This window comes from Pieris brassicae, chromosome 5 (assembly GCF_905147105.1).
Source record: "Pieris brassicae chromosome 5, ilPieBrab1.1, whole genome shotgun sequence".
NCBI lineage: Eukaryota > Metazoa > Arthropoda > Insecta > Lepidoptera > Pieridae > Pieris > Pieris brassicae.
In genome coordinates, this window is record NC_059669.1 from 21,143,246 (window position 1) to 21,155,339 (window position 12,094).

The window sequence follows — 12,094 nt, forward strand, 5'->3', positions numbered from 1 at the left end:
TTTGTAAGGTCGTTAAGGCTCAGTTTTGCTTGCCGGAGTTAGAGTTGATTGGAGTGGTAAGATAGAGCGTTTTGTTGTTTGTTTTTGTTGCATTCGATACGTTTATAGGACATTGGGTTATCGAGTTATCCAGATGTATCTTATGGGTGCAGATTACTGTGTCATTTGATTAGATTGATACGCCGCTTGAATTGTGAATCTTTTATTAACAATACACTCTGTATTGTTTTTCTACAGGATTAAGTTGAACATTTCGGACTAGTATAAAGTAATTCATTCGTTTTATTTACGACAATAATATAATATATGATAAAAAAAAACAAAGACGCTTTCAACCATTATTAGGTTCTGCAGAACATTGCATCAAAATTGCGTATTGATATGATTGGACAGTATTCTATTTAAACCAGTTTTGTTTTATTTCTGTAACAACAAAACGGGCAGGAGTCTCACCTGATGTTAAGTGATACCGCCGCCCATACACTCACATCACCAGAGGGCTCGCAAGTATGTTGCCGGCCTTTTAAGAGTTGGTACGGGCTTACATTTTGAGTTTATATTTAGATATGTAGTAAATATCGGCTTTCTAAGCTCTTATGGAAACTATAATTTCCCTTTTTTAAAAATTATGATCTATATCATTGTATACATTTGAAAACCATATAACAATATTGATTGTATCACATAACCATAGTAATCTTGTCAGGTGCGTATATACATATAAAAATAATTCTTCAATCTTTTTGCTAAAATTGTTCCATTCTAATAACTACTAACCATGAAAAACGAAACCTCTATTTATTGAAGTTTATAATTTCTAGAATACTTCTATTTACTGTATAAAAAGCTATGTAAATAAAATACAAAATAAAAATAAAATACGAACACTTATACCAGCAAAACTGCGGCTTCGGTATGAGATTTACACCTTATCACTTATAAGAACTTGAATGAAGTTTGTTGGAATTACCGTCAAAAACTATATCGTAAATCCCGATCCAAATTATAGTACAGCCATTTGTAATAATACCAAAGCTCGAAACGCCCTAACATTCCAATTCAAATTTCGGTCAATACAATACGAGAAACCGATAAATCTATACAAGTTGATAAACAAGTATTTCCAAGGAAAGCTTCTAAGTATCATAAAAGCTCACATTATCTACACTCTAATTCGTTCCTAGTATTCGTGTTTACGAGAAATGTTCATTAGAATATATTTGTACAGATACGTATGGTAAAACATTGCTATATTTCAGGATTATGTTTGGAATTTAATTTCTAGCTAACCGCTTAAGACCTTTATATAATTAGAAAAATTAGTCTCTTGGTATGTTGACACACAAGCGTTTAGTATAAATAAAAATTTTAATCAGAGTGCATACATTTCTTTGTTAGTTTTATAGGCCTTTTGTGGCTGACACATGTCAACCATTTATGGGAGTCATACAGCTTGCTTATCTTGTTTGCCTTAATTTCATTGCATTGAGCGAGCGCTAATTGAACACATCAAACGCCGTGATTCGAACGTTCGACATAAAAGTTGAGAGACACGTAAACCGCTAAACCATTGCTACAATAGAGAATAAAGTAAAGAATAAAATTTCTGAACCGCTTTATAATTAATTGGAGCAATAAAATGTTATATATTATAATTTCCGTACATATGTAGTAACTTGATATAGTTTTTATTTTTTTCAATTTATACATATTGGTTGATATTTTAATACACGCGTTAGTACAATTAATAACCCTAACCATCTGTGAATCCTATTAACATCTCAAACGATACATAATCTAAGCGAAAAATTCGAGGAAAATGCAAGTGAAAAATCCAGCGAAAGTTCGATAAAAAAACACTAACATCTTTAACAAAGAATGAAAGGCATCCGAGGCATCCCAACAAAGCACAACCCACACGAAACCCGTGTTGATTTTCAAAGCGTTTGCCTCCCCCAGGTAAATAAAGAGGGAATTTTCCTTCCGAATGCCGACTCCGCCGGATCTTGACCTATTTGTTGGTACGCGTTGGGGTAGGTCAGGCACAGGCTTCGTTCTTTTGTGGCTTTGGTGTTTGTCTCGCAAGTTTATACGTGTTGTTAGCTTTTCGGTTACGTGCGGATAAGAGTTCTTTTATGCAACTTGACTATCGTTTACTACTCAACCATAGTTTATTTATGAAAAAGCAAGACTCAATTACTTACGACCTTTTCCTTAACATACGCTTGTAATAGTTGAATATTATTGGGTCACGTATATTTATATAATTTAATTTTTTCACTTTTCTATACCTTAAGAAGCATAATAGTAATTCGGGTCATATATGACGTTTTTATTGTACATATATATATCCGAATAAGGTGTAACTTAGTTAAGTGTATTTGATATTTTTTATTGACTTTCCTTACGTAAATAATCGAAACCTGTTGTTTATATTATGATTTCTACGTTTAGCTATAAGTTTAGTATAATTGTTTTTGGTATATATAATTTATATAAGATTGGATTACGATATAAGTATATGGACTAAAATTTAAACCTCTTTGTTAGGTTTTTTGAAGTTGGTTAAAAAGTTTGCGGTGAAGAAGAAAAAAGTCAGTTTATTTTCTCGGACTTTCTGTTTCATACTACGGAAATAATTTTTCACTCAATTTCATTCTTATGACACGTTGGAGGCTTGTAGTAGGTTAATTAATAAAAATTAATTTAAAAAAATCTAGTAACTCAAAAATCTATTCTAAACCAAACCAAAGCTCCAAAACCAACTAAAAATATTCGAAAAAAATACAAAAAACCCTGATTTAAAAAAACAATTGAACTACGATAAAAATGTGGGTGACGCAGGAACATTGGATCAAACTTCCCTCCATAATTATTTTTCTAACTCGCCCTCAGTCCCGGAATTTAATTGTTTTGATTTGAAGGATTTCCAAATTGTATATCAACTTAGTAGAGAACTAAATATAAAAAACTGAGTTCTGGTAGTGTACATAATACTGATCACAAGTTTGGAATGACTTCTAGTAATATAATAAATATAATTAAAGGGAGTTTATCTTTATTTATTTACACTTCGTTACACTACAAAATAAAAATTAACATAATTAAATCAAAAAGGAGGGCAACTGGCGGCCTTAAAGCTTACGAGCGATCTCTTCCAGGCAACCACTTTATTATGAATGCGCTTGTTATGACGCTTGTTGGTCTAATTGAGTATAGTATTATAGTATCCAAGTTATAAGGAGAAGGAGGAAGACAGACTTAAACGTCACGTCTGAAATGTTACACTTTCTAATTTTTAAGGGACATAAGGCAAACGAATACAATCCTATTAATTTATAAGTTCTAAAACAACGAGTATGCTTCATTATACAAGAAAATATGACATCACAAATTTTACACTCATACAGATAAATTATATTACAACACAAGCAAGCGAGGGAAAAAATTAAAGTAACTAAAACTAAATTGAACATCACTAAACCAAAACACTTATTGCCACCAACGTAGAGATTTTACTATATATATATTGTCCTATTTCCTTTGCGTTTGTCATATTTTTCTTGGAAAATTAAATAAACACATTAAACTTTGAATTTAAATATTATTTTTTGTAACTGAGCTTTATAATAAGTCTTCTTTATTTTTATATTACATACATACAGCAATTGAAGTCTTTATACTTGTAAGTTAGAGCAGAGTCTAGTGGCTTCAGGGTGCGACTCTCATCCCTGAGGCCGTAGGTTCGATCCCCGGCTGTGCACCAATTGACTTTCTGTCTATGTGTGCATTTAACATTCGAACGGTAAAAGAAAACATCGTGAGAAAACCGGCTTGCCTTAGACCCAAAAGTAATTTGACGGCGTATGTCAGGCGCAGGAGACTGACAACCTGCTTGCCTATTAAATTAACAAATGATCATGAAACACATACATAAATCTGAAGCCCAGACCTAAAGAGGTTGTAGTGCCACTGATTTTATACGTTTACGTTGTAAGCAAGATTTATAGTTATGGTATAATTAAGTGTAGTGTATAATTAAATAGTCCTTGAAATATATGGTTTTTTTCTTCTTTTATAATTTTTCTCTTATCAGGGTTACCAGGAAGAGATTGCTTATTAGCGATAAAGATGCCAGTTGTCTCCCTTGTAATATTTATGTATTGTGTTATTTGTCTTTTATTTTTATTGCAACGAAGTATTAATAGATATTTATTTTTTAATCCCTACGATCCCTATGATTATACCCGTCTCGCATAGGATAACACAAATCAACAATATTCTTAAATCTGTGACTCGCTTACTAGTGTATAAAAATGCATTCAAAAAGTACCATACGGATTTTTGTACAGTTGTACAATTATATAGCCTTTCTAGGCTGATGTGTTTATGGTTTCATAGTTAATGATATAACTATTATAATTCGTTAACATTTGTCGTATTTTCTGACCTCGTCAAGTCAAAACGTGGGCGGTAACTGATAAATATTTCACTCTTAATACTGGTTAAATTTTTTTGTTTTGTTTCAGACGAATCGGGATGCGAGGCTGATATGTTGGAAAGTGCAGAGGGGGGGCGGACCTCTCCCTCCCGGCCTCAGCAAGAGCCCATCAACCTCAAGAATGAGGTACACTTAACCCAATACTCAACACTATCTACTTATACTTTTGTGTCGCCGCCCTTATAACACTCTATTGTGAAATGTTATAATAAGCTGCATGCCTTTGTCTTGAGGTTGTATTAATAGTTTGTGTTATGATCAAGTAAATGGGTCGGCATTTATGATTTCGATACATGATGATTTTTTTCTGTAAGGAGTTAGGTGATAGTTTGTATATTTCATATAGAGTTCAAAGCAAAACGTATAGAATAGCAGAAGTTAAACAAAAAATATAGTTAAGGTTATACCTGATCCTGATTTTAAATTTGGAACAACATATATTTAATGCACATAAATTCTTGGTTTCGATTCCCAGTAAAAAAATTATGTTTCGGTTTGATTGATAATTCGTAATCTTAAATTGCGATTATAAACGGATGAATTATTGATTTGCTGCCCCAGCGAAGTTCCATCATACATACATCATTTTTTTTCACATTTTTCTCTCCACTAAAACTTCTGAGTTCAAGAAATTTATTAAATAAAATATTCGAATTGCTCCAGCCATTTCGAGTTTTGTGCTTAGCAACATATTTTGCGATTCATTTTTATTTATAACATAATTTGCCTAGCTATTTCAAGTCTGAATCACTGTGTAAAATTGTATATAATACGACCGAGTTTAGTTTAGCCTCGTTACTCGTACTTAGCAGTATCCCTATATATTAGCAAAAACTCAACTCTAGGCCGTACCACAAAAATAAAGAATATATGAAGATTGCAAAACGACAAGTGCCAAGTATGCCATTCAAAGTCGACGTTTTTTGTCTTTACACGTGACCGTAGAATTTGAAGCAGAAAGGACAAAGTTAAGTGCGAATAAGCGCGCTTAATTTTCAAGTGTTGACCGACGAGTTAGGTCCGGGCCGGCGTAAAAAGACGACACATCCGCGCCCCGCTCAAAGGGTCCGATTTCGAAAGACTAAACATCGACCGCTTCGTTAGAGGCCTCGAAAAAAAATCCGAAACGATCCTCGGACCAATCGGCGTACCACCGGCGCAACCTACTTGCCTCAGAATCTATAGTATCGATTAGTAAGCGCTTTTTTACCCGCACGCACTCACACAACGCCGTGGCGGGGGGCAGCCTTTTTAACAATCTTTTTTTCGACCACCCCTCACCACCCAAAAACCGCCATGTCCATCGCGCGATGCAAAGACCGCTGCACCCCACCCCTTCCCTCATAGCATTGAAAATGGAATTTCCATGAGTGATGGAGTGTCAAACGAGATGTGCAAAAAGTAGAAAAAGTACATTATGTTAATTATTGAACGCGTACTCCGTCCGAGTTTAAATTGAATGTCATGTCGTATTGTCGTACGTTTTCCAGTGGCGGAGTGAGCCCTACTTTTTAGAACCACCTCGTTAACATTTTTGTTATGCACAGCTCATTCAAGTATTCATGCAACGACACTTCGTGTCTATATTTAAAGTGTGTATCCTTTGAATTGTGTCAAAATATGCTCAGTATAAAAAACTGATTTGATGTTTCTTCCGTTGAGAGTGAACTTAAATAAAATTAAAATATCGCTGAACATATTAAAGGAATAGTTAGAAAATATCTTTTTAATATTTTGCAAACGAATTAAATTATTTTAACATTAGAGCACAGTTGGGTTTCAACTATTGGGCAGCTCATTCCTGGGTTCGAAGGTTCGAACCCCAGCTGTAACAGCGCTCGTACAGTCAAGGATAACATCATAAGGAAACCGGCATGCCTTAGACTTAAAGAGTCCACGGTGTGTATCAGGTACAATTGATCACCTACCTGATTTAAAAGGTTATAACGCCATTGGTATATATTTTACTTAATGTAATAAATCTATCACTTAAACCATACTATGATGACCTTAAAGAACAATTAAAAGTTTATGTTTTACTATGATATACAATTCCCAACATCAACTATACTAAACTTCATCCTTTCCCCAACAAACGCATTGAAAAACAAATATTAACAGTTATGTTCGGAGGTTTTTGATTTTGTTCGCCGCAAAAGTTTATAACTCCAATGGTGCTTTAAGACGTGTTAAAACCGTGGGAAAGCGGAAAATGTAAAGCCTACTTTATAACGCACGGAATGTGTGAATTTGTTGCTTAACAACTAGTACTATACAGCCTCATGGCTGATATGAAAATTTACTGTAAAATATTAATGTTAAATTACGATGTATTTTAGTTTCAATGTTTCCCTTTACGAAATATCTGTAAAGATCATTATTTATTACTTAATTTATTGTTTGTACTGCATTTTCTGTTTTCATTCAAATTTTATTTTGTGAAGCGTATTTGAAGAAAATTTGTACATTTTGGGTTTAAAGGTTAATTAATTGTATATCTTTTTAACAATATATTTTAATATAACTAAATATCTAGTCAACATAATATATTTCTAAGACTGTTCTTAGAAAAAAGTTATATGTACCAAGAAAGCAATGCACTTAAATCCTTTGACAGACTGGGAGAAAATAATAATATAATTTAGTTCACAGTTATATTAATTTAGACTACATTTCTAAACCGTATATGTTTCCACAATAGAGTATTCAATATAAAAGACTGCTCATTCAGGTGTATCGTTACATTTTAGACGGTTCATTTTAAATATTGCCAGTATAAAAAACACAATATGCATGTTCGCGTATGAAGTTTATTTGAAAACATTTTGACATTCTAAATAGATAATCTGAAAAGCGCGGGAATCCCGACACGATCGTCCAACAGTCGCATAGTGTACGCCGAAAAAATATCGAAATATAAAAATAGTTTAAAAAAACGCAAGCACATTTGAATGAAAATTGTGTGGGGGCGGGTGGAGCAGCCCAGTGGACCGATCGCCTATTATTATTATTATTACTGGCATTATATCTGCATTTTTTCCCGCGCACACGGAGGCAGCCATGTTTATTTTTCTTCGTTTTTCTTTTTTCGGAAATTCGGCGGGTGTTGCCCCCCTACATACGCGATACAGGCTGAACTATGCGATGTCTACAAGTGGACGAACATTTAAATTGGCTCTCATCAAATATTGACTGCGTAGTTTTTTCATTAACCGTTCGGTATTTTTTTCAGGAATCCTATTCGCCGGCTGTATCAATTTGTTTCTTTTCAAATGCTCGGAAGCCCGAAGTATCTTTAAAATTAATTACATTATATTTTAATAAAAATATATTCCGAGTTCGCTGGATTTTTCGCGATTTATACTTTTGTAAATTTCAATGTATTCATATTACATTGGTGCTAGGTGCATTTTCAAATTCGTTAGCTCACTGCAGACTTTTTAGTTTGATATAGAACAGATTAGATTTGAAAGATAGTCTAAGTTTAAAATGAAATCGGTAATTGAAAGAGAGATTACAAAAACTCTAATTAAATTTCGACTGAACAAAATTTCATACATCACCGTACTATTTAAAATTTTTTTTCTTTAGCACTTGCACTTTTCTTCAACATTTTTTCTTCTTGTAGCATCGTAGCACTAGTACTCTTTCTTCAACATTATTTTTCTTGTACCGACGTAGCACTAGTACTCTTTCTTCAACATTATTTTTCTTGTAGCGACGTAGCACTAGTACTCTTTCTTCAACATTATTTTTCTTGTAGCGTCGTAGCACTTCGTAGAACCCTTGAACATTTCCTATATCAGAAATGTATTACTAATTTAAACATGGAGCTCATTCAAATGCAAATCATAAACATCGACAGTATGTGACAAACGCCTCGAGGTAGGGTTGGCACAAATAAATCGCGTCGCAGCCGCGGCCGGGGCTGCCCACGGAGGACGTGATTGATCAAAGTCGTTTGTCAAGCTCGCGTCGCCAGCCCTGCGCAATTAGCACGTGATTCTCCACGTCTAATGCCGAATTTAGTTTTAATTATCTTTGCATTATCGCATTGAGACATTGAAGCGATAACAAGAATTAACATTTGATTATGTTTGAAACAAAATCTGGAATATCAACATTGCATTTGAAGTCTTTTGTTTTCACCGGGAACAGAACTATCATTAATGTTAACCACTAAGCCATCGAGGCTGGCAAATCCTTTAGTTCGTTAAAGCTCCAAAAAATTATAACGGAATTTTCTAATTACCAAAATAAAAAAAAAACCTATCGTAGTAATTTTACTTTACTTTCATTGAAAATGTCATCAATTTTATTCCGTCTAGACTCGATAGAATTCATTTTATATTTGTTCTGTAATTTTCGAATAACATAAATTGTTTTTCAATATATACCAGTGTTGGCCTAGTTGCTTCAGCATGCGACTCTCGAGTTCGTGGGTTCGATTCCCGGTTGTGCACCAATGGACCTTTTGTTTATTTTCGCATATAGAATGCCAATTCTCTCAATGCCAGAGGGCTCGCGAGTGCGTTGGCTGTCTTTTGTAAAATAACTTACTTGTATATTTAGGTATAGTTAGAATTTGGCCATGCTTGTAAATAAATAAATATTATTAGAAAATTAACGTACACATCTCAAATGAATTCTTTCAGAGTCGAGCCGAAATAAAATTATGTTGTGTTTGTTGTTTTTCTCATTAGTACACTGTAAAGTATTATTACGATACGCCTTATATCTGTACTTAGTTTTTTATTTGGTAAATATAAGATAGATAATAAAGATATAAATAAATAAGTAACATACTGTACTAATAATTAAAAATCCAAATTAAAATGCTTGCTATAGAAAAGTACAAACGAGATGTCGAGACATAACATGGAATCAAAATGCGCAATCACGCACATTACGACCAGTTCAAATCTTTTTTTCAATACACTTATACAAAACGCGGACAGGGAATACTTTGAGAGGCTGTTGAATTTCATAATATTTAAAAGCTTGAACTAAAATCAAATTTTCGTCGCAGTTATAAAAAAAACATCTACTTACTCAACAAAAAACTCACGAAATATAGGTTTTAATCCGCCCAAAAATATTTATTTATCAACTTCTTAACATTACTTACACTGCTAACTTTTACTATTCTTATTATTATTATTATTTGTTTCTAATGAGTATTACATTCTTATTCTTTGTTGCGACTGAGGCGCAAACTAGCTGTTGTGGTCTCTGGCAGAATGACCAGCGCTGTGGAACAACTCTGTTCCTCAGCATTATGCTGAGCCAGGGCCAATTACAACCACAGCACACAATTATTTATTTTAATTTTTGATTATTTATTTTATGTGCTTCTTTGTGTGTGTTTTGTTAGTAATAAATTGTATGTCTATGTCTATGTTACGTCTATTTGAAAAATAATAAGTAATCTATTTAATTAAATATGAATAGAATATAACTTTTTGACACCACGGGCCTAGTGAGAAGATTGAAAAGGACAAAACCCTTTGACCTCGTATTAGTTGTACGAAACATTGGTGACAAAGAACAAAGTGTCTTCACCTTAATAGAGACTGTCTAAGTAGTATTATTGGACACATAAATTTAAATAAAAAGATTTTAGATTCATTCTGTATTGGAGGAAGAAAGTATGAAGTCTCTGTATCTTTTGTTCTCAATCGTTGACCGCCGCATTAAAATTAATGGAAACCTCGTTTAATGGCTGATTCTAATTCGTTATTTACATTTTGTGTATACGAAAGTAAATTCTATATTTTTATATTCCATAATTGTTTTTACACCATACCCTAGTTGTCCGGTCTAGAGCTTAGAAGTCATAGACAAGTTTGATTGTTATGTATTAAAGTTATTTGACATTTGAATTTCAGTTTTCCAATTACTTAACATTACTTTCTGTGTTCCGTTAACAATTTCCTAGTAATTTCTTCTTAAAACCTATCATTATGTTTCTTAAGTATACAATTTAACAAAAAACAATGGCGCAACAACCTTTTTAGGTCTGGGCCTCAGATTTCTGTATCTGTTTCATGATCATTTGTTAATCGAATAGGCAAGTAGGTGATCAGCCTTCTGTGCCTGACACACGCCGTCGTCTTTTTGGGTCTTATTCAAGCCGGTTTCCTCACGATGTTTTCCTTCACCGTTCGAGCTGATGTTTAATGCGAACATAGAAAGAAAATCCATTGGTGCACACCCGGGATCGAACCTACGACCTCAGGGACGAGAGTCGCACGCTGAAGCCACTAGGCCAAGACAGCTCCGCAATTACATTATTTAAAATTATGTATATTTTTTTATTATCTACTCCCATGCCATTGTGTGCAGGGACTTTTTTTCATCTCTTACATTAGAAAGGCTAAATAGTATACACAGATTTAGAGTATTACAACTGTTTAAATAATATAAGTCTAAGTAATTCTAAATCACATTTGCAATGGTCAATAACACAAAATGTACCCTGTAAAAACATTGTATCTTAAGAAAAACACTTTTTGAACGGATTAAAGCTATGTATTATTATTAAAAACTTATAATTATTTACATAATTCTAAATTTTAAATTTTTTCCGACGTTTCGCGTGCTTTTCAGCGTGCGTGGTCACGATGACCACTGTTTTTCTTAATGTGTAAATGCTATTACAAAAGACAATACTACATTTTATCTAAACTAAGTCTGTAGTCAACTCTCTCTATCTATCTCTGTCTATCTCAATGTAATCTGTGGAGGATAAAGAACATGACACAAAATGCCAATATGTAAAAAGGAGTAAAAATTTCTCAATTATTGCGAATGTCTTCATGCAACTGGACACCGGTCACCTATCACTGCACCCAACAAAAGAGTTATTATGCATTTTAATGCAACTTAGATGCGATCAGATATAACGGGTTTTGTAGACTAGCGATTTCAAACGCTAATTCGTAACAACGGCGCTGTTTTATGGCCAGGTATTAGTAAACTTACCGTCCGACACATTGTTACATAACTTCAAACATAGGTTGGTAAGATCGTCCAAAACAAACACGGATATTCTAGTTTTTATATTTTATTTGAATTATTAAAATGATTCAAAAGCTTTGTTTCAAATTAATTTTGTTAAAATGTTAAAATACTTGGCGATGAACGCGTCCAAAACGCATTTCACCCGCCGGTTTGAGTCCGCGAGCTCATCCTCTGAAAATGGAGCGACCGATAAAAAAGGTAACGAATTATAAAAAAAAGCGGAGGCGCAATCGCGAGCGCGGACGTGTGGGTGGTGGGTGAAATGAAATGAAATAATGAAAAAAATGAACAAAAAGCAGTACAAACATGCATTGTCCTCGCCCACCCCCTTAATGAGTGGGGGCTCTGTACGCGCAAGTGGCTGATTATCACCTGATTCTATCAAATGTAGTGGCGTGTTCACTTTGCCCTTTGTGTTTCTGAATACCTCGCGCCTATTTCAATGTGCATAATGGAGAATGCTTCATTTTCCGCATTTTAAACAAAGCTTCCCATTCCGTATATTGGCTCAACTGAGTCGCGCTGCTTGTCACAGTTTTGTGCGTTCCCGTTCCTTAGTCTAAGATTACA

At 33.9% G+C, this 12,094-nt stretch overlaps 1 protein-coding gene across 5 annotated transcripts in view; it reads left to right on the forward strand.

Annotated features, from left to right (window-relative positions):
• Positions 1–12,094, forward strand: part of LOC123709890 (POU domain, class 6, transcription factor 2) — a 118,921-nt gene that overhangs the window by 25,032 nt on the left and 81,795 nt on the right. For all 5 annotated transcript variants that reach the window (XM_045661483.1, XM_045661482.1, XM_045661485.1 and 2 more), the window contains one exon: positions 4,530–4,627. In XM_045661483.1, coding sequence (XP_045517439.1) covers positions 4,553–4,627 — 75 coding nt within the window. In that variant the 5' untranslated portion in view covers positions 4,530–4,552. The remainder of the gene's footprint in view (positions 1–4,529; positions 4,628–12,094) is intronic.